The sequence below is a fragment of the Chelonia mydas genome, chromosome 7 (genome assembly GCF_015237465.2).
Source record: "Chelonia mydas isolate rCheMyd1 chromosome 7, rCheMyd1.pri.v2, whole genome shotgun sequence".
Classification (NCBI taxonomy): domain Eukaryota; kingdom Metazoa; phylum Chordata; order Testudines; family Cheloniidae; genus Chelonia; species Chelonia mydas.
This window is the reverse complement of record NC_057853.1, coordinates 20,852,265-20,879,911: the sequence shown is the minus strand read 5'-3', so window position 1 is coordinate 20,879,911 and position 27,647 is coordinate 20,852,265. Positions and strand designations below refer to the sequence as shown.

Genomic DNA, 27,647 nt, shown 5'->3' with positions numbered 1-27,647 from the left:
TGGGACAGATTTAGGACACCAAAAGGCTGACACCCGACTTAAACACCACGCGCAACTCCAACCTCCCCCCACAGCACCAGAGTAGGTGGCCATTTCTTCTAAAATGATCAATAGTGACCTAGGACCAGATTGTAAAGGTGTTTTAGGCATTGCTGTGCTCAGCGTTGCAATGCCAAAGTGATTTGTGAGCTTAAATCTCATTTTCAGAAGTGATTTAGGCCGTTAGGAGTCTAAGTTCCATTGACAGTCGATGGGATTTAGACCTACAAGTGCCTGAATCACTTGAAAATGAGATTGAGGCTCCTAAATCAGTTTGGTGTTGCAATGCTGAACACAGCAATGCCTAAAATACCTTTTCAAATCTGGGCCATAGTTCACAGTGACGACATTTACAACAGTGGTTGTCCGTGGTAGGTTTCAGAGTTAGCACCCCATTGAGCTGAATGGAGCAATCCACAAACCTCTTAAAGCTGTTGCTTCTTCAGACTCACCACGACAATTTGACGTACGTTTGTTTGCTTTGTTTTTTGTACCCGTAAGATCTAGAAATGTGTGGGTGGGTTGGTTTATTTTTATTTTTTTTTAATGAAAGCTTAACTTTTACAGAAACCAGGGAAGTGTCCAGAAATGTGGTGGCTGGTACTAGCCCACTCCAACCCGTGCTCTTAGCAGGACAAGAGACCCCACTATGGTGTTGTCTGTCTGGTCTTTCCTTTTCTGGCTACTGTTGATGGCTGTGTCAGTGAGCCAGGTTAGGACCTTCACTATTGAGAGTGCTTGTGCACTTAACACCATTTGACAAGGAATATCTCTGTGATAATGAGGAGTACTTGTGGCACCTTATAGACTAACAGATTTATTTGGGCATAAGCTTTCGTGGGCTAAAACCCTGGACTCCCTGTGATTGTATATGAGGACTAGGTGGCTCAGGGGATGGGGAATGGCCTGCATTGCCTTTCATCTTTAAGTTGTCACAGTTTGACAGCTGTTTGATCTCAGTCCCTGTCCTGGCAGACAGATATCCACATCAGCAAAACTGGGCCCCTGAATGCCATTACTTAGCCAAGAGTCCAGGCCCAAATGGGCCTGACAGATGGAAGTACCCTACCACCCATAGACATGGTCCCTTCAGGAAGGGGACAATGGAAGGATGAAGTTTATAACCCTTCTGTACAATGCTGAACTGTCCATTGGAAGTCAATGGGACTTTTGCTTCTAGATAACCTAGGTGCTTTTGAAAATATCACCCTCATTGGGTTTTTTCCACCAATCATTCTGCATTACGTTGCTGTTGAACTCTTGGTTTTATTCTTGACAAAATAATGCCTTTAGCATTCCCATTGATGTGAAGTGAAATCTGTATACCCTCATGGAAAATGGCCTCTCTTTATTGCAAAGATAAGTGAGTTCTGACTGGGTTGGAGCGTTCCATGTACTATAAATGCTTTGCATTTGCCAAGCCAAACCAGCAAATTCAGCCCATGACCAAGGGCCCGTGAGTCCAGGCTTGGTATCAAAAGAGAACGGTGAGGACTGCCCGTTCCATCAAGAGGAGACAACACACTGGTATCATGCTGAGTCGTGAAGAGGGACAGTAAGTTACATATTTCCATCCTTGTGCCTTCCCCTACCACAGCTACAAGGTATCTGCCCCTTCTCATGTCCCTGCTGTCAGAGGTAAGTGTGGGAAAGCCAGTTTGTGTCTGTTTGATCCAAATGGAGTTATGGAGACACCATGAGGCCACCTAGGAAAATTGCAATCCTTTTAATTTCCTATGGGATTCTGGGCACTATGTCCCATGATTTGTGAGTGGTATTTAAAAATTGAGCCATATCCACTCTCCTCCATCTTCCTAGCAGCTCTAAGCCCCTTCGCTCACGGCTTAAGACATTTTCTGGGGGAATTCAGATTGCATAGAAGATTTTATGTGACTCAAAACTTTGCCTTCTCTTGGGAACATGACTCTAAGATGGTGGCTGTTGATGGATGACATGCCCACAAAAACCCAGAGAGTGAATCAGAAACATGGGGTGATGACCACCTCTATAGAGAACATGGAGATAACAGGTTCTGGGGAAGTCAGTGGTTCTGGGCTCTCCAAAGGATTCTGAATCAGGGTAGTTAGTAGCCTGCATGTGAATGCATCCAAACAGAACAGATGCTAGAGCCCTATCATAGCAAAATGATTTACATATAGCAAACCTGCTTCTGGCTATATATGGAGGCACCGATTCTTTGTATGCAGAGAGGAGCTAGTCTGGTAATGATGAGGCTGAAGGGAGGTCAGGCCAGAGAAGCATATTGGGACCCAGAGCAGAAGCACCGTTTCCAGGGTCTCTCAGTGCCGAACATGGTGCCTTGTGCCAAACTTTGAGGACAGTTTGCTGGCCGCAGAAGAGAAGATGCAGGAGGACAAGGAGAGCTCGAGGAACACAGCTGAGCTGAGATGGGAAGAGACAAGTTCCTACCCTTCCTTCTAGGCAGGGTGACTGACTGAGCACACATGGGGAGACTCCCGGTGCAGCTGGCTGGCTTTTCTTGAGTGAGCCCTGTTCTCCTTAATTCTGACCACGGTCAGACTCTGCTCTCCAGGCAGTGATGGTCAATTGCCCTGGTATACTGCAGATTTTCAATTCAGATCCAACAGCATCAGCACCTTCAAAGCTTGTGCATCAGGTGAGCTGGGATGCCGTATACTAATTATCTACCTTCATTTTTATTTAGATCCTGTCACCATGGTATCTGAGCCTCACTCTTCTCTAGCAGAATCCTGCCAGGGACCTGCATGTGCTTTGCAGATGTGAAACCTCATAACTTAAGTTCCTGCAAGATTGACATGTATCATTCCCATTCTGCAGGTGGGAAGCTGAGAAGCAGCCCAAAGTCACCCAGCAAATCAGCAACAGAGCCACGAATAGACCCAGGTCTCTTCATTCCAAATCCTCTGCAATAGGCACAAAGGCCCAGCTTTCTACTCCTTAGTTCCTTTCTTTTAGTGCCTCTGACCTACTCTTCTGAGAAGATACACGTTTGCCAGGAACATCATGGTACTCCACTTTCCCACTTCCTCACATGCATGGTGCCAATACATTTATGAATCCTAGAGGAGCAAAGGTTTTGGCTGATGAGTTTGTTGAGGTATGTAGCAGTATAGCATCCAGCTGCTTCTCCCCTAGCTAGCAGGAGGAAAATCTGTCTTTGCAGAAAGCTCTGTAGATGTGACTTGAAGATACAACAAAAAATTGATCTTTGGAGCTAATTGGGGCCATTTTTACACAGTCACTTTTCTGTGCGCCTGTCTTGTCCCCATATGTGATAGAATTCTATTTCTCCTGACCTGATTGGTGCATTAATTGGAATTGCATTAATTATCTCTCTCTCTCCGCAAAGCCCCCCACTTTGGAGCAACTGCAGCAAACCATTTATCATTCCCTTGTGCTGAGGAGTCCAAGGCACTTCATGTGGTTTCAATCTTTGTCAATTAGAGTGCAGTGCATTGCATAAAAGGATATAATCTGCCCCTTTTCTCACTGCACTAATCAATAAACTGCCACCAAATGGCCAGCCGTTCATCCCCTTACTCTGCTGTAGAACGCAGCGCTCTCCAGAGGGCGCTTGACATGGAACTGTAATCAATTCAGTTCAACATAAAACTAAAGATTTCAGGCAGCTGAGTAATAAATCTTCCCTCTCCTCTGCCCCCTTCCTGCTCCCCTGGGAAACTTCAAAACTGGATCTAATTACTGGAAAGAGCAGAAGTAGCTACTATGATAATCTCACCCTGCTGAAAGGCCAGTGTATAGTATGGGAATTGGGACCTTGTCTACACACACAGTCGCACCGGTGCAAACCCCTGTGTAGACACTCCTATTGTGCTTTAAGAGGGGATTATTTCAGTTTAATTTAAGCCTGTTCCCATTTGAAGTAAACCAAGAGCATCCACTCAGACTTTTGTACTGGTTTAGCTAAATCAATTTAAATTCACACCTTTAGTTAAACAGGTAGAAATCTGTGTGTAAAGCCCAAGGATTGTCCTGATTGACTTGGAAGACTTAGGTTTAATTCCCTGATTCGACACAGCCTTTCTGTGTGATTTTGGGCTAGTTGTGTCGTCTCCCTGTGCCTCTATTCCCCATCTCCCTCACAGGGGGCCTACCGAATTCTTTAGAAATCAGTCACACTTTTTTCAATAGAATGCTCTGTGTGAATATGATGGCAGGTGCCCAGACTGGTAGGCACAAGAAAGCTACACATTGGTTATCCATTGATCCAGTTCTTCTGTTCACTGCCTATGGCTTTTGGCTGCACGGACCACGCCGCAGACTGAACCTTTGCTTTGGGACTCGCCGTTTTTCACGGTGTGGTGTGAGCAGAGAGATTTTTATATTTTTGCTCCACTTTAATTCTCTCTCGTGCAGGGCATGGCTCTCTCTTATTCATTTGTTCTGGGTGGGTCCTTAATCTTGAGCTGCTTCTGCCTGAGAAACAAACTTTTGCCCTAGCCTCCTTCCCAAAGGGTGAAAGCAGCAAGCTGAGCACTAGCAGCTATTTAAATAAAGTGAAGTTGGCTCCTAAATTTCCTTTAATGGCCCCATCTGCACTGATGGAGTGACAAAGTAACCCCCTACCACCGTAAGTAACTAGCCTTGCAGTTGGAGAGCCAAATCCTGTCCCATTGGAATAAAGGGATTTGTGCCTAGATGAAGGGGGAATGCACTGTACTTTTGGCATGGTCTGGGCTGAGATCACAGCCAGAACTTTGGTAGAGTTTGGATCTGGACTGTGGCTTGACCTCATTCCTAATGAACAGCGTATCCATGTGTCATGAAGGCAGATTCTGTATGAACCCTCGGTTTTGGCTGAGTGACACCAGCAGGTACCCCACAGTTAGCTTAGCAGAGTGCGCTGTACCTTGGCTGTATGCATGAAGGAAAATCACTTCAAACCCTGGAAAGCTAACTCTGGGTTAGTCGCTGTCAGAGAGTAGAAATGAATGGAAAATCCAGGTTAGCTCAGCCGTATGTGAGGAATGAACGTGCAAATCCTGCTGTAAAAAACAGCAGCAGCCCTATCACGTTCTGGGGTGCAATGCAGACTAGTGAAGGCTTGTATCACCATCTGCCCTGCAACCTGGGGTGTCCCACAATGCTTTGCTGCTGTAGCTCCCAACCTGGCCACTTCATAAACAGCATGGAGGTCATACCCACAGTGTCTGTGTATAGGCACAGCCCTGACCCCAGCTTCCTGTCAGCAACACACCAGCCGCACCCTTGCTTCTTGCAGCCTTGGTTACTACTTGCAGGGTGACCACAACGCACTCCAAGTCTTATACTTTCCCTCTCCTGGACAGTTCAGATAGTACAGGGCTGTTGCCCCTGCAAGGGGTCAATACACAACAGTTTGTTCCTTTAATTGGAGTTACCAAAAAATTCCTTTTAAACACCGGATTAGTTTTGATTAAAAAATAAAACAAAATCTCTCTGTGTACTTAACTAAATTTAAGTGAATAGAAGAATAAGGCAAAGTCAGACATGGTTACAAGAAAAATAAAGACAGAACGCTTTCTAGCAACTAAAACTTTACAAACTAGACTTGGGTTCAAGGTAAAAATCCTTCCACGATCCTAGCAACAGGCTGCCTGAATTCTCAAGTCAGGATCTGCCCCAAAAGGCCAAAGGGCTGGTTCCTCTGTCGTCTGAGAGGGCACATGCATGCAAGAGAGACACTGGTGTGTTTTTGCCCCTCACTTTTATAGTCCAATCCCCCTTTGAAGTGGATTAGTCTGAGGCTTACCCCTGAAAGCAAAATTTACTCAAAGAAGGCAACATGGGGATGGGGGTACAGGTACCCCTGTGCTCTTTCTTTTCCCCTGTGTATGCTGAAATGCAGATTTGCTATCTTAAGGACCCTGTTTAGTACTTATACATAAACTGAGATTAAACACACATGCCTTTGTTTAAGCTAGACCTGCTAAACCACTCCTGCCTAAGCAGGGGTATGTGGGTTTGAACATGTGCTACCACCATCATATAGGGGGAATTTGTAACTTTACAGATCATGTTGCTATATCTATTTCACCATGATATCATTGACCAGTGAGTTATTAGTTTTTGATTTCGTACAAAGATTATTACAATAGTGTGTAGGCTGTGAATACAGGGGTGCATTCAGTCACAAGCCCTCAGATGGTACTTATTTAAAAATTGAATCCTTCCCATAGATCATAAGATGCTTCCACCTGTGAGATACCCATCAGGCATTGTGAGAGACACAGCTCTTGAGTCAAGGTGTTGAAATGGCAGAGGGCGAGCTCTGGGGAATGCTCAGTTCCCTCAACAGCAGCAAATCCTTAAACAAGAGGAAGGGGATGTGGCCTAGTGATAAGGGTGGCTCAGAAGCCCTGTGCTGTGAGCTGTAAAGTAGGGGTGTGTGTGTGTGTGTCATGATCTTTACCAAAGTGGCTTGAGATTCCTGGATGAAAGGTGCTGTACACATGCGAAAGGAGGGGCAAAAGATCAACTCTCAGGCCTCACAACCTTGACAAGTTTACACTGAGCAATATGAGGAAACTTGGGGTTTAGTCCACTGCATTGCTGTGTGACTCTCCAACTCACTTAGGCCCATATTGGCAGAAGTACCCTCTGGTTTTTTTGATGCCCAACCTTAAATGCCTACGGCCTAATTTTTCAGTGCTGCGGCGCAGCCACACAACCCAGTGACGTCCGTTGGCATTGTGGCTGCCTGACACTGCTGAGCAGTTGCGGTTGGGCAGCCAAAAAATTAGGGGCCACTTTGGTCTTTCTCTCTTTCAGCACTTCAGAGGCTCCAACTGTAAAATGAGTATGCGGGTACTTACTCCTGCTTCTCAAAAATGCTTTCAGATCTATAGAGGAAAAGCTTCCGGTAAACATGTTAAGGCAGGGGCGAGGCCTTCCTGTGTGTTTATACAACACCTGACACAACTGGGCCAGATCCTATTTGGGATCTCTTGGTGCTATTGCAATACAAATGCAAATTACCATATATATTATAAACTTAAAAAAAGAGGGGGCATCCAACTGATGGCTTTAATGCTCTGCTTTTCTGGCATCACAGTGGCGAAGGGAAAGACGGAGCCTTTCTCTAAGCAGTCCCAGCTACACTGTGCTCTTCATTCTTCAGACCATAAACAATTTTCTGTACTGCCTGATATTAAACACCTCTCCCCCTCTCCCCCCACCCTGCCCAGTGGCTTATTTAATGACATAAAGGTTCTTCTGCCAGTGAAACAAAACTGAGATTCAGTGATGCCAAGGCTTCCTTTCAGCGCTTCTTGGGTGACACTGATTGCCTTGTTTAACCAGCTGGAGGAATAAACAGGCTTCCTGTGAAGGGGAAAAATACTGTGTTGTCAAGTATGTCTTTGGAGGCAGTGTTCGTCGTGAAGGTTTTTTCATCCCCCCGCCCCCCAGATTTGCTTGTGTTTACCTGTTGGCTCTTACACCCTGGGAGAATGCTGCACTTCTAACCAGGCATTGCTTCTGGAAAAACACTGGCTTATGCTATGACCGCCGCTGGTGAGGTTACTGGGGCAGTGTATGCTGGGGAATACTGCTCCCCCTCTCCCCCTGCACCAACCCCATTCCCTCCTCTGGTAGGAGGCCGAAGTCATCGCCTCCTTTGCTGAAAGCAAGTTCTAGCTGCAGTGGTGATGCTCCTCAGCTGGCCACGGGTCAGGCTGTTCCTGCAGTCCCAGCCCTTTTGTTCCTCAACAGTGAAGGCATAATGGAACAAGAAGGGGATCTTACCAAGCGAAAGGGGCAACTTCCTCTCTCTTACATGGTGGTAAAGCAGGAGTAACTCCACTGAAGTTGCAGTTCTGCAACAGGATGCAGGTGCCTAACTCCCTGTGGATTAGGCACGTAAAGCCCTTTGAGTTCTGGCTTTAAGTCCTCTAAACCAGATGCTTTCAGTAAATAAGGCTAAATGGGGCAAGGTGCTAGCTCACCAGGCAGCTCGGGACACCTGAACATGAAATCAGGGGGAGTCCCCTGTCACAGTGGCTTCACACTGCTGTAACTCCATTGACGTAATTCCCAGAGCAGAATCAGGCCTATGGTGCTTTGTTCTGCGATGGATGCAGTGGAAGTGGTAGCGTGGGTTAGATGGCAGAGCAGCAGACACTCCAGTGGTCTATTCTGCCTGTAACTTGTGGGAGCTTGAGCGTTAACTGCTCTGGGCCTGTTGCCCCACCCCTAAACTGTAGATAATGCTAGAGGGGTGCATACTTGATTACTGCTAGACTCTGCACTCACTGCGCACACCTGTGACTCCTTGCAGCCCTTCATTTCCCCCACCCCCTGCCTGTGTGCTACCCTCCCCTCCCCCACTATTTCAGGAGCTCCCAGCAACCCCTCCTAACGCCCTTCCTCATGCCAGAGATTCTGTGTGTTGCCTGGTCTCCTCTCCCCTGCATCCCAGGGTCTCACATGTCCCACCCCCATTCAAGGCGTTTGTGTACCCCGTCCCCCATTCCTCCGTCCACCAGGTTCTGTTCTCGGTTAACCCCTCCTCCTCACTCGATATCAGACTATCCAATTCTGTGCAAGTGTTCTGTGTGCTGCCCATTGCCTCCTACGTAGGGTGTCCATACGTCCCGTTTTGGCCAGGGCAGTCCCCTTTTTAAGCCCTATCCCGGATGTCCTGTCTTCTTTTGGCAAAACTCGGCTTTTGTCACATATTGCTTTTGCCAACTGATCAAGAGCAAAGGGAACAAACGTACACTTTTCCAAAAAGTGGGGTGTGTCCCCAGGGTTGGGAGGGGGGTGGAGAGGTGTCCAGCCCGTAGCCCTGGGCACTGTGGGGTTGGGCCATGTGGTGATGCCAGGTGGTTCAGGCCAGCCCTACGCAAAGTCCCATTTTTTTACTTTGGGAAATATGGTCACCTTACTTCTATGCCTATTACAGGGACTCTGTGTATCTCCTTTTTATGCTCCCTTTCTGCCCCCTGGCTGTGAAGGGACAGGTGGCTGGCTGGTGCTTTCTCTCGCGCGCGCACTTTCCCTCACCCTGGAGCAGGTTCTGTGGTGGCAGTGTGCTGGAGGGAGGGAGCCATAAAGCTGCCTTGCCTCTCTTCGCCCTTGGGCTACCCTGGCTGGTTGTGATCTTGGCTACACTATAGAGTTTTGTTGACTAAAGGTACGCTGATGTAACCCACACACCTCCTTGGTGTGGTGCTCTGTTCCCCTCTAATGGCACTGAGTTGAGGCTCATGCATTTAGCATTTAGGTCCCACGTTCACGCCCTCCTGCCAACGACTGGGGTCTGTCGGTGTTACACTGACATAGAGCAGCTGTTTTAATTAAACAGCTGCTGCATGTCCACACTATGCTCCTTGTGCCAGCAGAGTGCATCCACACTAGCAGCTTGTGCATTCCCACAGAGAGCAGTGCACTGTGGGTAGCTATCCCTCTGTGCAACTGGCCGCGGGGTGCTTCAGGAAGGGGTTACGGTGCCTCATGGGGCAGGTACGATGTCGGAGGATGCAGGTTTTTCAATCCCATCATTCCATGGACAGCCTACTAGACTGCCAACTGCCTTTCAACTGAAGGGGTGGGGGAGGAAGAGACAGTGTGAACTGGGACAGTGTGTATGTGAGAGACACACACACACACACACCAACACACACTCTGTCTCTCTCACATACACCCCCCCACACACACACACGCTTCCCCACCAGCACACACTCTCTCACACCCCGCCCCCCAGTGTGTGCTGGGGGAGTGTGTGTGTTGGGGGGGCCGACATGCTGGCTCTAAGACAAACCAATCTGCACAGCACAGCAGGAGCTCCCCCATGTCCCCTCTGCAGCAGCAGCCCGCTGTGCCTGCCCGTGTTCCTCGTGCTGGGGAGAGCAGGATTCCCGCCGAGTTCGCCCACAGACCAACGAGCCGCACCCTGCGCTGTTGACAGTAGCGGATTAGCCACTGGGCTGATAGGGCCCTGGTCAACTGGGAGGCCCCAGAAAAAAAATCCACCGCTCAGTGCCCCGACTCTGCTCCCCAGCAGAAGCCGTGGGACAGGGGAAGACACCTGTGCCCACCCCATCCCTGACAGAAGCCCCCCAGCATCCCTCAACCCTGTTCCTGGCAGAAGCTGCGGGACGGGGGAAAGACCAAGCCCCTCCCCGACCATCCTGGCAGAAGATGTGGGGCGGCAGGGGAAGCCCCCACCGGCAGAAGCCTCCGGACAGTGGAAGACCCAGTGCCTCCCCTTCCCTGCCGACCCCATCCCTGGCAGAAGCTGTGGGGCAGCAGGAGAAGCCCCAGTGCCCCGACTCGATCCCTGGCAATCACGCTGGGGGAGCGGGGCGGGAGATGCCCCAGTGCCCAGACCCTGGGCCCCCACACAAGGGCAGGGAGTGGCAGGAGAAGCCCCAGCACATGGACCCCTGCTGGGGCCCTGGGACTGGAGGAGCTTGCACGCCCTGGCGAGGCGCAGAGACAGGGCTTCTCCAATCTTGGGGCCGAGGGAGGAGAAAGGAGCAAATGGGTTTGGGGGCACAGTGGGGGGGAATGTTGCCAACTTTCTAATTGCAGAAAACTGAACACCTTTAACTTGCCCCTGCCCCGTCTCCAAGGCCCTGCCGCTATTCACTCCATTCCCCCCTCCCTCTGTCGCTCACTCTCCCCCACCCTCACTCGCATCATCATTTTCACCGGGCTGGGGCGGGGAGTGTGGGGGCTGAGGATGAGGAGTTTGGGATGTGTGTGGGGGGGTCTGGGCTGGGGCAGTGAGTTGGGGTGTAGGAGGGGGTGAGGGTGCTGGATGGGGGTGTGGACTCAGTGTGGGGCTGAGGAGCTTGGGGTATGTGTGGGGGGGTGGCTGGGCTGGGGGGGGTTCAGAGTGTGGGAGAGGGCTCCATGCTGGGGGGCCGGGGGGCGGTGAGGACACTGGCTGGGGGTGCAGGCTCTGGGGTGGGGCTGAGGATGAGGGGTTTGAGGTGAAAGAGGGGGCTGCCAGGGCCCTGCAGCCCCTAAGTGCATGGGTGGCCAGGGAGGCGCTGAGCGCTGCCCTCGCACCCGCAGGTGCCACTCCTGCAGCGCCCATTGTTCGCGGTTCCCGGCCAATGGGAGCCGCAGAGCTGACACTCAGGGTGGGGGAAGCGCAGTGCCCCCCGGCTGCCCATGCGCCTAGGGGCTGCAAGGACCTGGCGACCGCTTGTGGGCGCCGCCGCGCTGCCAACCGGCCTTTTAATGGCCCCGTCAGCAGTGCTAACTGCAGCTGCCAGGGTCCCGTTTCGACCGGGCGTTCCCCGAGACAACTGGACGCCTGGCAACCCTAGACACATGCCTGTGTAGCTGGAATGCAGGGCAGCAGCGTTCAAAACAGAGAGCAGTGTGGTCACGATGGGCATTGTGGGATATTGGGATAGGCCCGTTATGGCGCCATAATGAATGGCGGCATCTACAGTAACACGTTGCTTTAACTTTCCCGCAAATAGCCCTATGCCTCTCGTGGAGGCGGTTTTATTTTTGTATGCAAAACAACAGAATTTTGCCACTAAAAGTAGCTTTGCAGTGTGTGTACCTCCACTGCTTTGTTGGCAAAAGGCAAAACTATGTAGTGTATGTTAGGATATAGATATTCAGGCCTGTCTGTAAAGGCCTGTACTCTAAGAATTTAGGTGTATTCTTATCACTTGGCTAGTTCTAGAGGTATAAAAGAGAGAATCAAAATCACTGTCGGCCAGTGTAAGGGCCTTCTCTTATTGTGACAGTCTGAGGCCCTGTGCTTAGGCTAAGGCCTTTGGCTAAGCAGCAGAGGCAGCCATAAGCTGGGAAGCGACCGGTCACATCCTCACATTCCAAACTAGTCACATTGAAATAAGATGCTGTTGGGCTCTTAGGAATACAATCCTGTCCTGATAATGCCTATCGCCTCCAGAGAAAGGGAAGTGCCTAGAAGATGTAAAAGGAAACTTAGTTTGAGAGCAGCCTGTCTGGCAAGAACTCACTTATCAATAGCTGGGATGTGAAATCCTCACTTCTGTATTGTTTTGTCATTATAGTTCCCACTTTGCTATTGTTTGTCTGTATAATCTCTGTCTGGTTCTGTGATTGTTTCTGTCTGCTGTGTAATTAATTTTGCTGGGTGTAAACTAATTAAGGCGGTAGGATATAATTGGTTACATAATCATGTTACAATGTTAGGATTGGTTAGTTAAATTTCAGGAAAATGATTGGTTAAGGTATAGCTAAGCAGAATTCAAAGTTTTACTATATAGTCTGCAGTCAATCAGGAAGTGGGTGTGTGTGTGGGGGGAATGGGGGGTGGGGAAATTGGAATCATGTTTTGCTAAAGGGGGAAATGGGAACAGGGAATGAGGGTGGGGAAATTGGAATCATGTTTGGCTAACGGCAGGAATGGGAACAGGGACACATGTGTATGGCTCTGTAGTGTCAGAGCTGGGAAGGTGGACACTAAGGAAGGAAACTGGAATCATGCTTGCTGGAAGTTCACCCCAATAAACATTGAATTGTTTGCACCTTTGGACTTCGAGTATTGTTGCTCTCTGTTCATGCGAGAAGGATCAGGGAAGTAAGTGGGTGAAGGAATAAGCCCCCTCACAGTGTAGGGAAGGCTTGAGACTGCACCCCAGAGCTGCTAAGATGCTCTCAGGAGAGAGACCAAGGAGCAACTCTTGAAGTGTTATGGGGTTTTCTGATTCTCATCGAGTTTGTTTGGGTTGAGCCTATGGGTGCCAGACCCATTCCCTGCAACTTTAGAATTGCTTGGAAACGGGGCTCAAAGGCTATCACCTTACATCCAGACGGAGAAATGTGATTCAGGTTGAATGTAGAGCTTCTCTTCTCTCAGCCAACTATATGCTTAGCTTCCAGGGGTGGGGTTTTGAGGCTGAGTGAGCGTATCTTTGACGTGCTAACTATCCTTATTACTATTAGTAATGGCTGACGGTGTGAACTGTTGATCTTAGTGCTGGGTTTTGGTCGGTTTACAACATGCTGGTGTCATGGCAAGAATGACTCTAAAGTGAACTGGGCATTTGCTAGCTGAGAGACAAGTGCCTTTCAGATTACCGGAAAAAGCTCATTCTATCCCTGCCCAAGGCAATCCGTGTTTTTCACTGTTCTCACAAGAAAGGTTTAAAAATGGAGAGAAAAGTGGACTCCGCCCCTTCCTCCTTTTAAAATTGGATACTAGATCCATCTAAATGCAGGCTCACGTGGCTTTTCACCGAGTTACGTATAGTTCTGGGACTCAGACGTGCCAGTGCTCCAGGCAAAGAACTTCCACTTAAGCCAAGAGGATTTTTATGCCTGGAACAGTTGCAGGTCTGCCTTTTTGGGGCTTGTTTCCCCACTGCCCTCAACTTTGTGTTATAATATCTTTGCAAAGCAAATGCAAAAAAACCGCTACCACCACAGAATGGTAGAAAATCCTCTTTGCACAGATATGAATGACAACACAAAGAGCAAGACACAGAAAATCAGGACCTCTGGCATCGATAAATCCCAGAAATGAGTTAACAGTTTAGCACCGAGATCAGGTCTCTATCACAAAGGGACTTGCTTGTATTTTCCCCACGTTGAGGCCCATTTTCAAATTTGGTCACGTGCACATCAGCCTACTTACCTGCTGCCTTAGCACTAAAGCTAAATCTTGTTACAGGTTTCAGAGTAGCACCCATGTTAGTCTGTATCCGTAAAAAGAAAAGGAGTACTGGTGGCACCTTAGAGACTAACAAATTTATTAGAGCATAAGCTTTCGTGTTACCATATAACACCCATTGTTTCATGTTCTCTGTGTATATAAAATCTCCCCACTATATTTTCTACTGTATGCATCCGATGAAGTGAGCTGTAGCTCACGAAAGCTTATGCTCGAATAAATTTGTTAGTCTCTAAGGTGCCAAAAGTCCTCCTTTTCTTTTCTTGTTATAGAAGCTCTTTTGAAATAAGGTCTGAAATATATATACACATACACAGAGAGAAAACAGGTTTAGAAGACAAATAAATGTCCCTTTAATACGCACTTTAAAAAGCCCCTTGTACAGAAACCATTTTCTCCTGTTCTCAGCGATTCTCAAACTTCATCGCACGGCAATCCCCTTCTGACAATAAAAATTACTAAATGACCCCAGGTGGGGGCGTGGAGGAGCAGAGCCAAAACCAGAGCCCTGCTGCCCCGGGCTGAAGCCCTTGGGTTTCGGCTTCAGCCCTGGGCCCCAGTGAATCTAATACTGGCCCTGGCGACTCCATTAAAATGGGGTCACAACCCACTTTGGGGTCCTGATTAAGAGTGTGAGAACCACTGTGTTATATCATAGCTCTGGAGGATAGAAAAGAAACACCAATATAGCAACAGAATTATTTTGCTGCTTGGCCAAACAGCAAAAGTTTCAGTACGGCCAGACCTCGGACCTTAGCGAACAGCCCGTCAGTGCTATTTATGCCCCAGGCATATTGGCCTCAGCCACAGAGACGCATCTGGGATTGTCAAACCCTCCTGCACAAAAACACATCAGTCAAAAGGTATAGCATTTGCTTGACGATCATGCCTGTTTAAATAGGGCACAGCTGGGACTGATTACATGTTCCAACCCAAGGACACTGTCAATATTTACAACCAGAAAAAGCTGGTCATTAAGAAATACTGTTTATTAGAAAAAAATTAGAAGTGTGAATTATTGCTTTAAGTTCTAAGAGCGACCATGTATCAGTTACTGGGAATCATAAATCAGGAAAGTGACTGGCCCAGTCACTAGGGGTAAAATTCAACCCCGTGCAGAAGGCCAGCACCAAATAAGTCCTCAACATGGGTGCATTGGGCTTGTGCTGGCCCTTTGCACCAGCGTGAATTTCCCCAGGTGACTATCTGTAGGGAAAACTGCTGTAGGGGCAGATGATGGGAGCAACCACCTATTTAGTGCTCCTCTTAAAACAGGGAAACATTTATCATGAGGATCCCACCTGTAGGCTCCTTTTTGTCCCTGCTGGACTGTGCTAACACACTAGGAAGAGGCTTGCCTAAGTCGCTCAGATCCCCACCCTAGCAGGGAAGATAGCAAAGACAAGGGAGTCCTTAGAAAATCTGCACAGGAAGTTTGCCCTGCTGCTGCCCATGCTGTACCTGGTCTGTGGTGGGAGGACTTTGTTCTGTAGAGGCTCTCAAGCCAGCATCACAGTCACTTCTTAAAAAATTGGTTACAGGCTTGAGATCTGCAAACTCCTAGACTGCACGGCGCCCCCTTCCCTACACATCTGTAATTGCTCATGATAACGATGTTTCAGTTTGAATGCAAGTAACCCGTCTTCCTGTCTACGCTGCTGCAATTACCACACGTCCGCTCATGGTTGAAACTGAATTGTGCTGACTTCACGCAGGCAGCAGATGGTTAGTAACGCATAAAGGGCCATGATTAGAGGACAATGGGATGTGAATGCTGAAATGCAGCCATCCGGGAAGCTAACGTTCCGTTCAGCCAGGGCTGCAGCACTTACCGTTGTGAACGAAAAAGGGGTCACCGGAGCTATGTTTGCAAACAGAACAGGGCCTCAAGCAGTACCGCAGAGCTGAACAGCCCAGGATTTTAGGGGTGTTCACAAGCTAAACTGGGATCTGAATATTGCAAATACTTTCTTCATAATGGTCTGTCATAGGAAGATCCAGACAGCACTAAGGCTGGGATGTGCAACAGGGCCTAACAGAGTTAGGCACCCAAATCTGTTCATATTCAATGGAGCTGGTTGCCTAATTCTCATAAGCTCCTTTGAAAAATCTCAGTCTAAAACTTTAGCGTGCTCAAAAGCCAGATCACAAGTTTGGCTTAAAGACTGAATCAAACCCTACTGAAACTCAGTTTGCAATCTCTCCAGCTGCTGCATCTATTACATGTCTCACAAAGCACTTAGGCACGTCTGAAAATCCCCTTGGCTGACTACCTACATCTTTGGGTGTCTACATCTCTTTAAAAATCTGGCTCCACATATTTGCCTAAGGTCACAGAGGAAGGCTGTAGCGGAGTAAGGAACTGAACTGTGGTTTTTAGTCTCGCAAGCTAGTGCCCTCAACCACTCTTCCCCGCTTCCTCTCTTAGGGCTGGGGAACACCACCAACCAAAGACTTCTACAGAAATCAACAAGCATCAACAGTGTGACCTACTGGAGGCTTTTAGAATAGGTTGGACAAACACCTGCCAGGACTGGTCTAGGTTTCCTTAGTCCTGCCTCAGCATGGGGGGCTGGACGGGAGAGCTTCTAAAGGTCCCACCCTGTCCTACATTTCTATGCTACATGGTATTTTTTTAAAGGGGTGGCTGGATTATGTATCCTAGCTGAAATAAGGCCCAAGCTGTGAAAGGTCCATACTGTGCAGGTCTAGGTGTTAGTGATCTAACAGTTCCTTAGTACAGTGCCAATACCAGCGATTAGCAACATCAAAATAATGGCAATCCCACCCCCACCACTACGAAATGGTTTACATTTTATTTGTGTTTCCATAAACCATAAAAACTACTGAACAGATGTTCCTTAAGTTGCAATCCAATGGGGAACATGCTCTTTGAGACCCTGAATACAGAAGTTATGGAGAGAGAATTTTAAGGCCTTTATTGATTCTTGCTCCCAGGGATGTGCTGGGGAGGAAGAGGGGCAAGAAAATATTACTTGGGCTCTAACTGCTGATCAGAGACATTGCAACATCCTCATCTAGGATCCGATCCAAAGATTAACTGAAGACAATGGAAAGACTCCCATTGACTTCAGTGGGGAGTGAATTAGTCTCCTACTTACCAGGTGGTTACGTTCATACATTTTTAAGCCAATCAAAATGCAGATTTGCCAAGATATGACCTGTGTTCCTTAACCCCTGGTTTTATAGACGCACACATAGACAGAGTACACTGTTTTAAGATGGCTAGGTCACTTTCAAAGCTGGATAAATCCAGACAGATGCTGCTTCTTTTGATCTAAATTAGACAGCTGTAAGGCACTGCGGTGGTCAGTAGGGGTAGGCAAGGACAGCAGACCCATTCAGTTTAAAGACTTAGTCTTAGAAGTAGTCTCTAACGACCTTGTTGGACCATGTTAAAGCACCATACTGAATGACTTGCTTGGTGGAGCAGCAATGGACCAACGTTGCAGCAGATATCCGGTTAGTTTCCCAGTTTCATCTCAGTCCCGTTGACGAGCCAAACCAAGCGGAAGCAAAGTGCCAGGAATCCCGTGCCCAGGAGGTCGCCCAGGGCAGTGAGGTAGGGGATGGAGAAGTTGTCTGGATCCAGGGCCTTCCTCCACACCAGTCGCACAATTAGATCAGCCATGTAGAGCAGGATTCCCACCTGTCCAGAGAGAAGACAGACCCAGCGGTCAGCGAGTGACAGGCATGCAGCTGGGATACGGTACCTATTGGTAGAATACACTGTCATTAGGATGGAGGGATGGAGTTCCTGCTGCCAATGAAGACAATGGGAGACGTAAGTGTGAGCAGGATTGGGCCTAAAAAAATGTAGGGAAAAACAATGGGCCAGCCTGCAGAAGGTAACTTCTGTAGGCAGAGGTTTTATGCTTCTCTTTTACGTTAGCGATTCGGGTCTTGTCTACCTCGTTTTTCCTGGCAGTCTCCCTGGTACCAACTGGAGATCTAGTAGGTTTTTATCACATCAAAGATACCAAGCAAGTGAACCCTGAGCCACTGAAAAGAAAAGTGATTTTTATCTAGACTATTTAAAAATCTTTGTGGTTTTATTTGTTTTTCATTCACATTTACCTCAAGATCCCAATAACCAGCTGGAGGAAAAGCTTTTGTTAAGGATTAAAGACTGCCTTTTTAATTCAATTAAATATTGAGAGAGTTCTCCCACTCCATATCTCTAGGTCCTCCAAGGGACATCTCAGCATATCAGGGACCACAAGGCTGGGCATTTCTAAAGGGAATAAACCAAGCAGAAAAAATACCAAGCACAACTCTCCTCCCCCTGCATCATTTCCTCGTCTTCATAGATTATAATGCAACTAAAAAGAGCACATGCCTAGTGTTTCCTTCACTACTGGGTCCCCTAGAAATCAGCTGTGATGTTGCTGAGATTCCATTACCGGTGCTGTAATTTATTGCATGTATTTTCATATTTGGCTCCGACTGTGGGAGTGGTTTTGCCATGGTGGATATGCAGAATAGCAAGTTTTTTTTTTTTAAAACAACTTCAACTGTGGTGTCGGGGTTGTGTGTCATATAATCATAGGCAGAGGATGGCAAAGCCGAGCCAATTGTTTACACGTGCAAAGAATTCACACACGCTGCAAGCCTGATTGTAAAGGGAAGCAAAAGGAGGACCACAATCTTTTACCCTGCAAGCTAATGAACTTGTAGAATGACTCATTTAAAAGGGCAAATGAACCACGAGAATCAGTGAGTTTAAGTGACAGCGACGTGTCTGCGAGTAGGATAATGGAGTGTGTGGACGGGGAAAGCAGAACAGTGAAAGGATAAAGGGGCAAAGGCAGAACAGATCGAACTGGCGGTCTGAGGTCTATGTGTGGCTGTTATTTTGGAATGCGGGATCTCTCGCCATCTCAGGCCTCTTAGTGCTTGGTTTTCTCCTTGCTGAATGTGGCTCTGACTCACAGAGTCCAGTTCCCCCAGCCTACAGACTTCCACTTTGGCATGTGAAATCCGCCTTGCAGAATTATCATGGAAATTTACCAGTCTAGCACAAAATCTGCTCACTTGCCTTTGGCTGTGATGACCAGCAATAACGGGGGAGAGGGGGAACAAACAAACTACACATTGTTATTTGCCCACTAAATATATTACTGCTGCAGTGGGACAAAGAGAACTACATGAGCCTGTACGATGCACCCAGCATCTGGAACAGGGATGCTCCTGCCACTAATAATTCCTGGGATTATGGCGACTGGGTGAGGACGGTGGTGTGGAGCGACTGGGACTAAGGGACAGTGATTGGGATTTTCATTGCTGGCTGATAGATTCACCCTCAGCTCAGCTGGGCTCTTTTTATTACCTGCAGCAAAGCAGCAGTCAGATAAAACATCACAAAAGTGACGGTGATGGCTGTGTGCCCGCCCTGCAGGAGGCGAATGGTGTACAGGAACAGCAGGTGTCCGGGGATAACCAGCAGGAACAGGACGCGGGCTGACTTGGAATTCACCCCTGGAGAGAACACATGTATTAAAATGAACCAGAGCGGTTACTGCTTGAGGGGGAAAGAAGCATGAAGCTGTACATCTTTCAGTGACCACAGACACATTTGTGGATGTTAAATACCATTGCCAGGAGAGTAGGAGAGAGACATGGACTGTTGACAACTCATTTCTGAAGGATACTCAGTTCCTTAATATAACATTAGGGATCGTGAGTAACTATCTAGTTGTTTCATCCACCCCTCTGGATCCCACTTCTCACACCATATAAAGTATTTCTGGGACTGGCCCCAGCAGCTTTTTCTGGCATTAACCTCATAATAAAACCATGTTCTACATACATACTCAGCTCCCTGATTCTCTCCTGATCCTCTTGTTTAGTTTCCCACAGATGTTCCATTCAGCTATCCTACGCAGGTCCGGTCCCCACTCAGCTCCTGCTATGAATCACCGTGATCCACTTTCCTAGCTCTGACTCTGCCCTATCGTCAGCACACAGACTTCCAGAGGAAAAGCAACATGAGCCAGTCATCTAAAAGTAACAGACCAGATTCGGATTTTGCTTGTGTCAGTGTAACTCCATTGCCTTGATCAGAGCTACTCCTGATTTTCCCAGCATGAGCGAGATCAGAATCGGCCCCACTACGTGCTTCAGTCCGCTTCTAATTCATGCCCTGGGGCATCTAGGACGGCCCCAGTTACAATGGGCGACTCGCCCTGAGCGTGAATTTGAAGTTTCTTTTCAAATGATTTGTTGCCAGCGACAGATACTCTGGAGGCCAGTGTTCCCTGTCCATCCACGGAGCAAGCACAGCACAGCCAGTAGGAACAAGCTTCCCCCAACCTGCCCTTTGCCAAGGTACCTCAACCCTGCCCTGCAGGTTCCCCCTCTCAGGAAGGAAGAGGAGCGCAATCTCCGCAACCCATGTGGTCCTTAGCCAGCCAGGGTGACAAAGGGCGCTCTCGTTGGGATGATGGGTTTTGCGATGTGCACACCTGGGGTTCATTGTCTACCTGACGTGAAGAACGTAGTGCATGGATTGGGCCAGTTCTGCCTCATCTTGTAGGGCAGGACTCCAGGCATGCTCCAGAAGTGCAGGAATGTGGAGATGCGGCTGGCTTGGATGGCTACCAGATTCCCACCAACACCTGCAAGTGCAAAATGCAACAATCCCATAAGCCTCTCTCCTAGTGGCAGCAAGTAGCACATACAATGCATTGGTCTCTAGAGACTTAGCAGAAGGTTGGCCAACCTGTATCTGCTCAGATGCACAGTGGGCATGGTGGTTAAGGAGAGATCAACCCAAACCCACGTGTCATTGTGGTGCTGTTTTATTCACATGCTAGGAACAGTCACAAAAATCACAGCAAGAGGAACGTTCGGATGAATGTCTCTTTTTGGTGGTTTTATATAAAACATTCTCCCCGGGACCGTCTGCTTGCTATGACAAGTCAAATGTTGCATGATCTCCAGCCGGCATGAACTGATCTCTGGGAAACACCTGGTGCAAACAGCCGGTGCAAAGGCAGCTGCTGCTCTCAGTTCTGCTTCTCGGAGGGACTCAGCTAGAGAGACTTTATTATTTAAATCACAAGTGAAACAGACCGTGATCATCCTGTTCATTTGAAGCACCTGACACTTACTAAATGAGAAAGAATCAGATGAGAATGAATCAGCCCTAACCATGTTGGTTAATTAAAAGGCAATTAGTACCTTCCCAATTGTTTAATTCTGGCAAACATGAAATAGCTGCTACATTCTCCATTAGACCACTGACTATATTCTGGGGAGCAATCCTGCATTGCCTATGGGTCTGTATGTACCTGTGTGTGGCGGAGGGAATGGGATGCACTGGATAAAATAATAATGAGCTAAATCCTGCAGCTTTTACTTGTTTCTTTTCTCAGGCACTCTCTCTCTCTCTCTCACTGAAGGTGAAATCTGCCTGAGTGAAAACCGAGTAAAGTCTTCAGGACCTGATCCAAAAATAATATGACCTAAAGGGTGATATTTGCAATCTGACTCCCTGAAAGGGAACCCTCAAACTGCTCCTGGGCATCTTTGCCCATGCAAACAGGGAGTTGCACCAAAACAGGGGCATGCTTAATTCTGCAGATGATTTTGGGCCAATAAATTTTCTCTCTGATATCTAGCAATCTGTGAGAACTTTTATGAGCTCTGATCAATGGAATAGCTTTGATTTGATTTCCTAATGTAGCTTTTTGGCTGATAGCACTGGAAAAGGTTTGTCATAAAGGGTGTGTCTACACTGCAAAGTAAGATCAGAGTTAATAGAACCTGAGTTAGCAGACCTTGGGTTTGTTAATCTAGGGCTTGAACGTCTACACTCATTTGTAACCCCAGGTTAGGAATTGCTGAACCCTGGGTCCCAGCCTGGAGCTCCAAAATCTACCCTGCATTATGCAGCCTCGAGTCCAACCACCCATATCCCAGGCCTTGTCTACACTACGTGGGAAAGTTGACCTAACCTACACAATTTGAGTTACGTTAGTAGTGTAACTCAAGTCGACGTAGCTTAGATCTACTTACCACGGGGTCCACACTATGCGATGTCGACTGGAGACGCTCTCCCGTCGACTCCCCTTACTCTTCTCGTTCCGGTGGAGTACCGGAGTCGACGGGAGAGTGATCTGCCAAAAGATGGCCACTCTAGCTCTTTGTGTAGCGTGGGAAAAGCTGATTGTCCACCAAACTTGACTGTCCAAAGTACAAAGAAAGTTGGCCCATGGGACTGTGGAATACTTTTGGTGGACTCCCAGAGCACAAGTCCAGTGGGGCAGCATCTGCACTGCAAAGCAACATGGTTTGAACCCTGGGTCCCAGCTTGACTCAGGCTTGGACCCTCCACCCCCATGAGGTCGTGGGACCTGGGTCAGTGCGATTTGTGTGTAGTCAGAAGCAGGGTTAGGCTTGAGCCTAAATTCGAACCGTGGGCTTACATTGCAGGCAGACAGGTTTAGCAAGACATCTTGTGGGTATTAGAATCGCTGCAATTTAAAGAGCTGCTAGACAACAAAATGCTTTGCATATGGAACAATGCTGTAATTTCTTAATGAATGTTGGTTTCCTCTAGAATGAGCCTAACTTGCATTAAACATTATATCAGAAAAAAATCAATCCAAAAGCCCAGGTTGTTTCCACAGTTGGCTAATCTTGATCATCAACGTGTATCAGAAGCTTGAACTGATTGCACAGCTCAGACTGTTGATTTGGGATTGGAAGGAAAGGGGTTTTATTGTGATATTTTGCAGTGACTGAATGCTCATGAAACTCAGGGTATGTCCACAGTGCAATTAAAAACCCACAGCTGCCCCTGTGCTCGTGGGGCTCGGGCTAAAGGGCTGTTTAATTGCAGTGTAGACGTTTGGGCTAAGGCTGCAGCTCAAGCCTTGGGACTCTTCCACCTCACAGGGACCCAGAACCTGGACTCCAACCTGAGCCCAAATGTCTACACTGCAATTAAAGAGCCCCTTAGTCGAGCTCCAAGAGCCCAAGTCAGCTGGCATCGTCAGTCGCAGGTGTCTAATTGTGGTGTAGACAGGCTAACAGCAGATGTAGTCGGCTGGGGTTATGCAGGCTTCCTCCACACAGCTCTGCTCAGTCCTGACCTGCAGCACCCCCTGCTATTCCACTCCAGAGCCTCTCCCGATCTGAGGGTATGTCTACACTGCAATCAGAGGTACAACTGCAGCTCAGTTTGGTGTACTCACACGAGTTTTCACCTAGCTAGCATGGCTCAAAATAGCAGTGATTGGCAGAGACCCCAGAGCAAGCTAGGAGCATGAGCACATACCTAGGGTTCTGGGCTCGTACAGCCCATGCCACTGCGTCTTCACTGCTATTTTTAGCCACACTAGCTAGATTACAGCTAGTCTGGGTATATCTATACAAGCTGTAATCACACCTCTGACTGCACGGCAGACGTAACCTGAAAGTGCCAATTGTTCTGCAATGTGTGATGTGGATAAAGCAAAAACCAGACGAGACCACCAGTCTCATTTTCTTTGGTAACATAAGCTGGCAAGTGAACCCAGCCCTCTGAAGGTGAAACGACAAAAACATAACCCCCCTCAACCTACCGTTAATCACAGGTGTAAAAACTGCCATGCCTTCGAAGTTTGGGTCAGTTACAGTTTTGTCCAAGATCAGCCCACCAATGCTGTTAAAAATGACACAAAATAAAAGCTTATTACTTATTATTATTATCATCTGTTACCAGGCGCAGAATACAGAGACTGAGACAAGGACTAACTGTCCTTTTTGTTCTGTGTTAGTACAGCACCTAACACAATGGGGTCTTGATCCGCGACTGGGGTTTCTAAGTGCTACCACAATACCAATAATAATGACAGTTATACAGGTTGTATTCGACTATGCAGCAGATGTGTTTGTTTTATGGAACACACTGATCCATCAAAGCGCCTCTAACAATGACAGGTCCTGAGACCAGAGAATTTAAAACCATGTCACTATAAATCATCACTGGAATCTCAGACAGGCAGAATATTTTGGGGGGGGGACACTGTCCTGGACCTTCAATTAGGCTGACTGTTATTCCCTGAAAGAGAAAAAGATGTTCGCAGGGTGTGGAGAGAGAAGGGTGGTTCCTAGGTTTACCTGCTGATGCTCATTGCAACAATCACCGGCTGCCATCCAGACTTCAGAACCTCAGCAATAGATGGACTTTGTTTGGCAATAGCAACCCAAAGAGGAATCATGATAACAAACACAGCGCAGATCAAAGGCGAAAGGTATTTCACATCTGGCATGGAAAAGAAATTCAAAGTTAAATGCGATTTACATGCCTCCAATTCTATAAGAGTGTAAAATCTGACTGGACACCACCATTACATTCTTGACTGACTGAAAGAAAGGAAGCACTGCTTGGGACTGAAGTCTTCATGTTGCAAGATATAAATCACATCATGCAGGATATTTTTTTCCCCCCACAGTCCATAATTCACCTCCGAAACTCACCGGCACAGGACAGTACGAAGGCCAAGAGATTAGGAGGATTCAAATCAAGTTAGATAGATATGAATCAGGACGTCCACACCATTTCATTAGACTGGATAGAAATGTATATGGGATATAAACCCTTTTATTTCAGGGATAAGTCAACCACTAACTCGCTGGGGCTAAGAAGAATGTTTTCCTGTGGGCAACTTATGCCATAAATAGATACGAGGGGGCATCTCACCCCTTCCTCTGAACCATCTGGCACTGGCTATTGCTGATGCCAGGGCAGCAGACTAGATGGACAACTGCTGTTTTCTGATGCTCCATACATCAGACAGCTGAGGGGCAGGATTTTTACTTGCTGGTTTACGTTCATTTCTTTTAGCTACATTTCTCTTTGGCAGCAGCATAACCTTGAAACGACCTTCAGAAGCAAATGGCACTTAAAGAATGCTGCCCTACAAGAAAACAAACATGACTCAGCACCAGAAACACCTTCAAGAGATGGGGATTGTGCCAGGCCTTTTGAGATGCTAATAATTTGTCTATAGGGCTTCTCCATCTGCTCTCTGTATTAAGTCCAAAGCTGGGCATGCTACAACACAGGTTTTGCAGGTATTCCAATATATAATGCAAGCTTGATATATTTCTAACCTAAGGTCCTGACAATATCTTTGGGAAAATGCATGTAAGACATGATTAACTTTCTTAGGCCACGTCGACACTACCCGCCGGATCGGCGGGTAGTCATCGATCTATCGGGGATCGATTTATCGCGTCTAGTGTAGATGCAATAAATCGATCCTCGATCGCTCTGCTGTAGACTCCAGAACTCCACCAGGGCGAGAGGTGGAAGCGGAGTCGATGGGGGGAGCGGCAGCCATCGATCCCGTGCCGCAAGGAGGCGAAGTAAGTGATTCTAAGTCGATCTAAGATATGTCGACTTCAGCTATGCTATTCTCGTAGCTGAAGTGGCGTATCTTAGATTGATCCCCCCCATAGTGTAGACCAGGCCTTAGAATAGTATCTTATCATTATGAAAGCTTTTTTTACACAGGGAGGTACTTATCATAGTGCACTTCAACCACCACTGAAATGCAGCCTCTTCTGGGGTGCAAATGGCAGCTGTTTAACAGCGCATACCACCCCCTCAAGCCAGCTAGGACAGGAAGCAAAGACGCACGATGGGACATCCAACCGAGTCAGATGCTAAGTATCCCCTTGCTCTTTTGGGCATTTGGCAATTAGCTTAATTTTAAACCCCACACATACAGGACGTTCACATCTATCACATACGATCCAAGGCCCACTGTAATCAATGGAAAGATTCCCTTTAGAATCTGTATGTCAGGCCTTTGGACCCAGTTCTGTCACCCTTACTCAGGAGTAGTATCTTACTAAGCAAGCAGTCCATTGATTATCACTTGTTGAGTGAAATACTATTCAGCGCGAGGAAGGGTGGTGTAATCAGCTCCGAAGTATTTAGAACTGGAAGGAGACATGTTGATTTTAAAAGATTATAAAACACTGTACTGGAACGAGAGCATTATACCTCCAGGGGAAAATGTAACTTTCAAAGGCATGTAACATTCTGGGCCTTCTAGGACTCAGTGTCCTTAAGGGAATATATTTTTCTGATCAAGGCAGGGTCACACACCCTATCCCACTTCCCTCTCACCTCCATTGAAATACAGAAGAGTTTGGAAACCTGGGAATTATGAAAACCCACCAATTGGGTGATGTCACACTAGTGACTGACACAACGTAACCAATCCTCTGCCAGAGCACTGCTGAATAAAACTCCACCAGAATTTATGCCCTCTCCAGCCAGACTACTCAGCTGCAATGATAGCCCCCTAAGTTCACGGCTGCTCATTACTGTATTTGTACACTAGGGTGTATGTTATCACCTTACTCCAGAATGCAGTCCCGGAGAGAGATTACTGGAGGTGGAGATGCAGAAGGCCAAGCCAGTTTTGTGTAGGTAGATGGCACGGCATCTTGGGGAACTGCACACTGAATAAATACATTTCTGAAGCATAGAAGAACTAGAATGAAAGGACTATTGGACCTCCCCCAGCCTCTTTCTCTCTGGGATATGGATTCAATTGTTCTCCTATTTGTAGGCATGTGGAATAAGTTATTGGAATAGGAAAAAGCTGTCTCTCTCACCATTTCTGCTCTCAGTTTTCAGTGAAACTTTGGGTTTAATTGTTACAAACTTTTCATTTTTTAAAAACATCCTCAACAGACGTTGTTTAAAAAAAACAACCCAACCCTGAACCTTTTCTCTTTCTAGGTCAGGCCCATGGTACTTTGCTTAGCAATTTTCAAACATCAATTAAAGCATAAATCACATTTCTCCCCTGTTCCAAAAATGTACTGTGCATTTTCCAGGCTCATATAGGAGAAGCAGTTCACGTGCCAAGGTTTTTAGCCCATTTGTCACCTCTAGGATTATGTCTACACAGCAAAGAAACACCTGTGGCTGGCCCAGGCCAGCTGACTCAGGCGTTCAGGGCTCGGGCTGTGGGGCCATTTCATTGCTGTGCAGACTCCCTCCCACCTTGCAGGGCCCTAGAGCCTGAGCCCAGACGTCTACAAAGCAGTGAAACAGCCACGCAGCTCGAGCCTCGTGAGCCCGAGTCGGATGGCACGGATCAGCCGCAGGTGTCTAGCTGCTGTGTAGACATACCCTCAGAGCATGGTTAACACAGCAGTCACAGCACCGGCCTAAAGAGGGTCTCTTAGGAGAATATATTCTCTCCCCCATTCCAAGATGATGATAATGCTTTGTGCTCCCAGAGGATCGGAGACATCAGCTAAGCCTCACAATAGCCTTATGAGGTGGGGAGCATTATTCCCATTTACACGTGGGGGTGCAAAGGCAAAGAGAGCATAAGTGACTCGGCCAGTGTTGCAGTGAGTTAGTGACAGATGCAGGACTAGAACCCAGGTGTTCTGAATCCCAGTCTTCTGCTCTAACCACTGGACAACATTATTTCCATTCCACTGAATGGTCCCAAAACCCTTACAATAGACCGGACAGTCATAGCACTTACCTACAAAGCCTTTTCCATCTCTATCTCCCACCTCCACAGCCCTACAAGACCACTCCCTGTTGTAATGCTGTGTCCAGTCTAGCTTCAACATGTCCAGGACTGTGGATGCTTCCTTTCCACAACTGAACAGCTCTCCCTATCAGGAGGCTTCCCCAACAGCTGAGCCGCAGAGACTCTGCTATGTACCTTACCTATGTATTTAAAGAGGGTGCTGCTGATTCCTGCTAGCAGAGAAAGGGTTATCAAATCTCCGAGGCTCGCTGCTATGGGAGTGGCGACGTTGTCTGGGTTTATCCCCACCTTCCTCGCACCGATGATCACGCCGATCATCACCAGACCTAGAGAAGACATAGACCAGGGGTTCAGACACAGAGGATGATGCTGTTTTTTGTGTTGGCACCATTGCTCCACACTGTGCCAAGGGCTGCCCTGGTTCCGGGATG

At 47.6% G+C, this 27,647-nt stretch overlaps 2 protein-coding genes across 7 annotated transcripts in view; one reads left to right on the top strand and one right to left on the bottom strand.

Moving 5' to 3' along the window:
• The window catches only part of CHST13 (carbohydrate sulfotransferase 13), a 77,651-nt gene extending 66,921 nt beyond the window's left edge, over window positions 1–10,730 (top strand). The window contains exon 2 of one of the 2 annotated variants that reach the window (XM_043551682.1): window positions 6,425–10,730. In XM_043551682.1, the coding sequence (XP_043407617.1) occupies window positions 9,513–10,586 (1,074 nt within the window). In that variant the 5' untranslated portion in view covers window positions 6,425–9,512 and the 3' untranslated portion in view covers window positions 10,587–10,730. The remainder of the gene's footprint in view (window positions 1–6,424) is intronic. The other variant, XM_043551681.1, reaches the window with a different exon arrangement.
• A 3,271-nt stretch (window positions 10,731–14,001) lies between these two features.
• Window positions 14,002–27,647, bottom strand: part of SLC41A3 (solute carrier family 41 member 3) — a 36,237-nt gene continuing 22,591 nt past the window's right edge. For all 5 annotated transcript variants that reach the window (XM_007059962.4, XM_043551645.1, XM_043551644.1 and 2 more), the window contains 6 exons: window positions 27,396–27,542; window positions 23,801–23,945; window positions 23,263–23,342; window positions 20,176–20,310; window positions 19,023–19,171; window positions 14,002–17,342 (listed from right to left, as the gene is read on the bottom strand). In XM_007059962.4, the coding sequence (XP_007060024.1) occupies window positions 17,157–17,342; window positions 19,023–19,171; window positions 20,176–20,310; window positions 23,263–23,342; window positions 23,801–23,945; window positions 27,396–27,542 (842 nt within the window). In that variant the 3' untranslated portion in view covers window positions 14,002–17,156. The remainder of the gene's footprint in view (window positions 17,343–19,022; window positions 19,172–20,175; window positions 20,311–23,262; window positions 23,343–23,800; window positions 23,946–27,395; window positions 27,543–27,647) is intronic.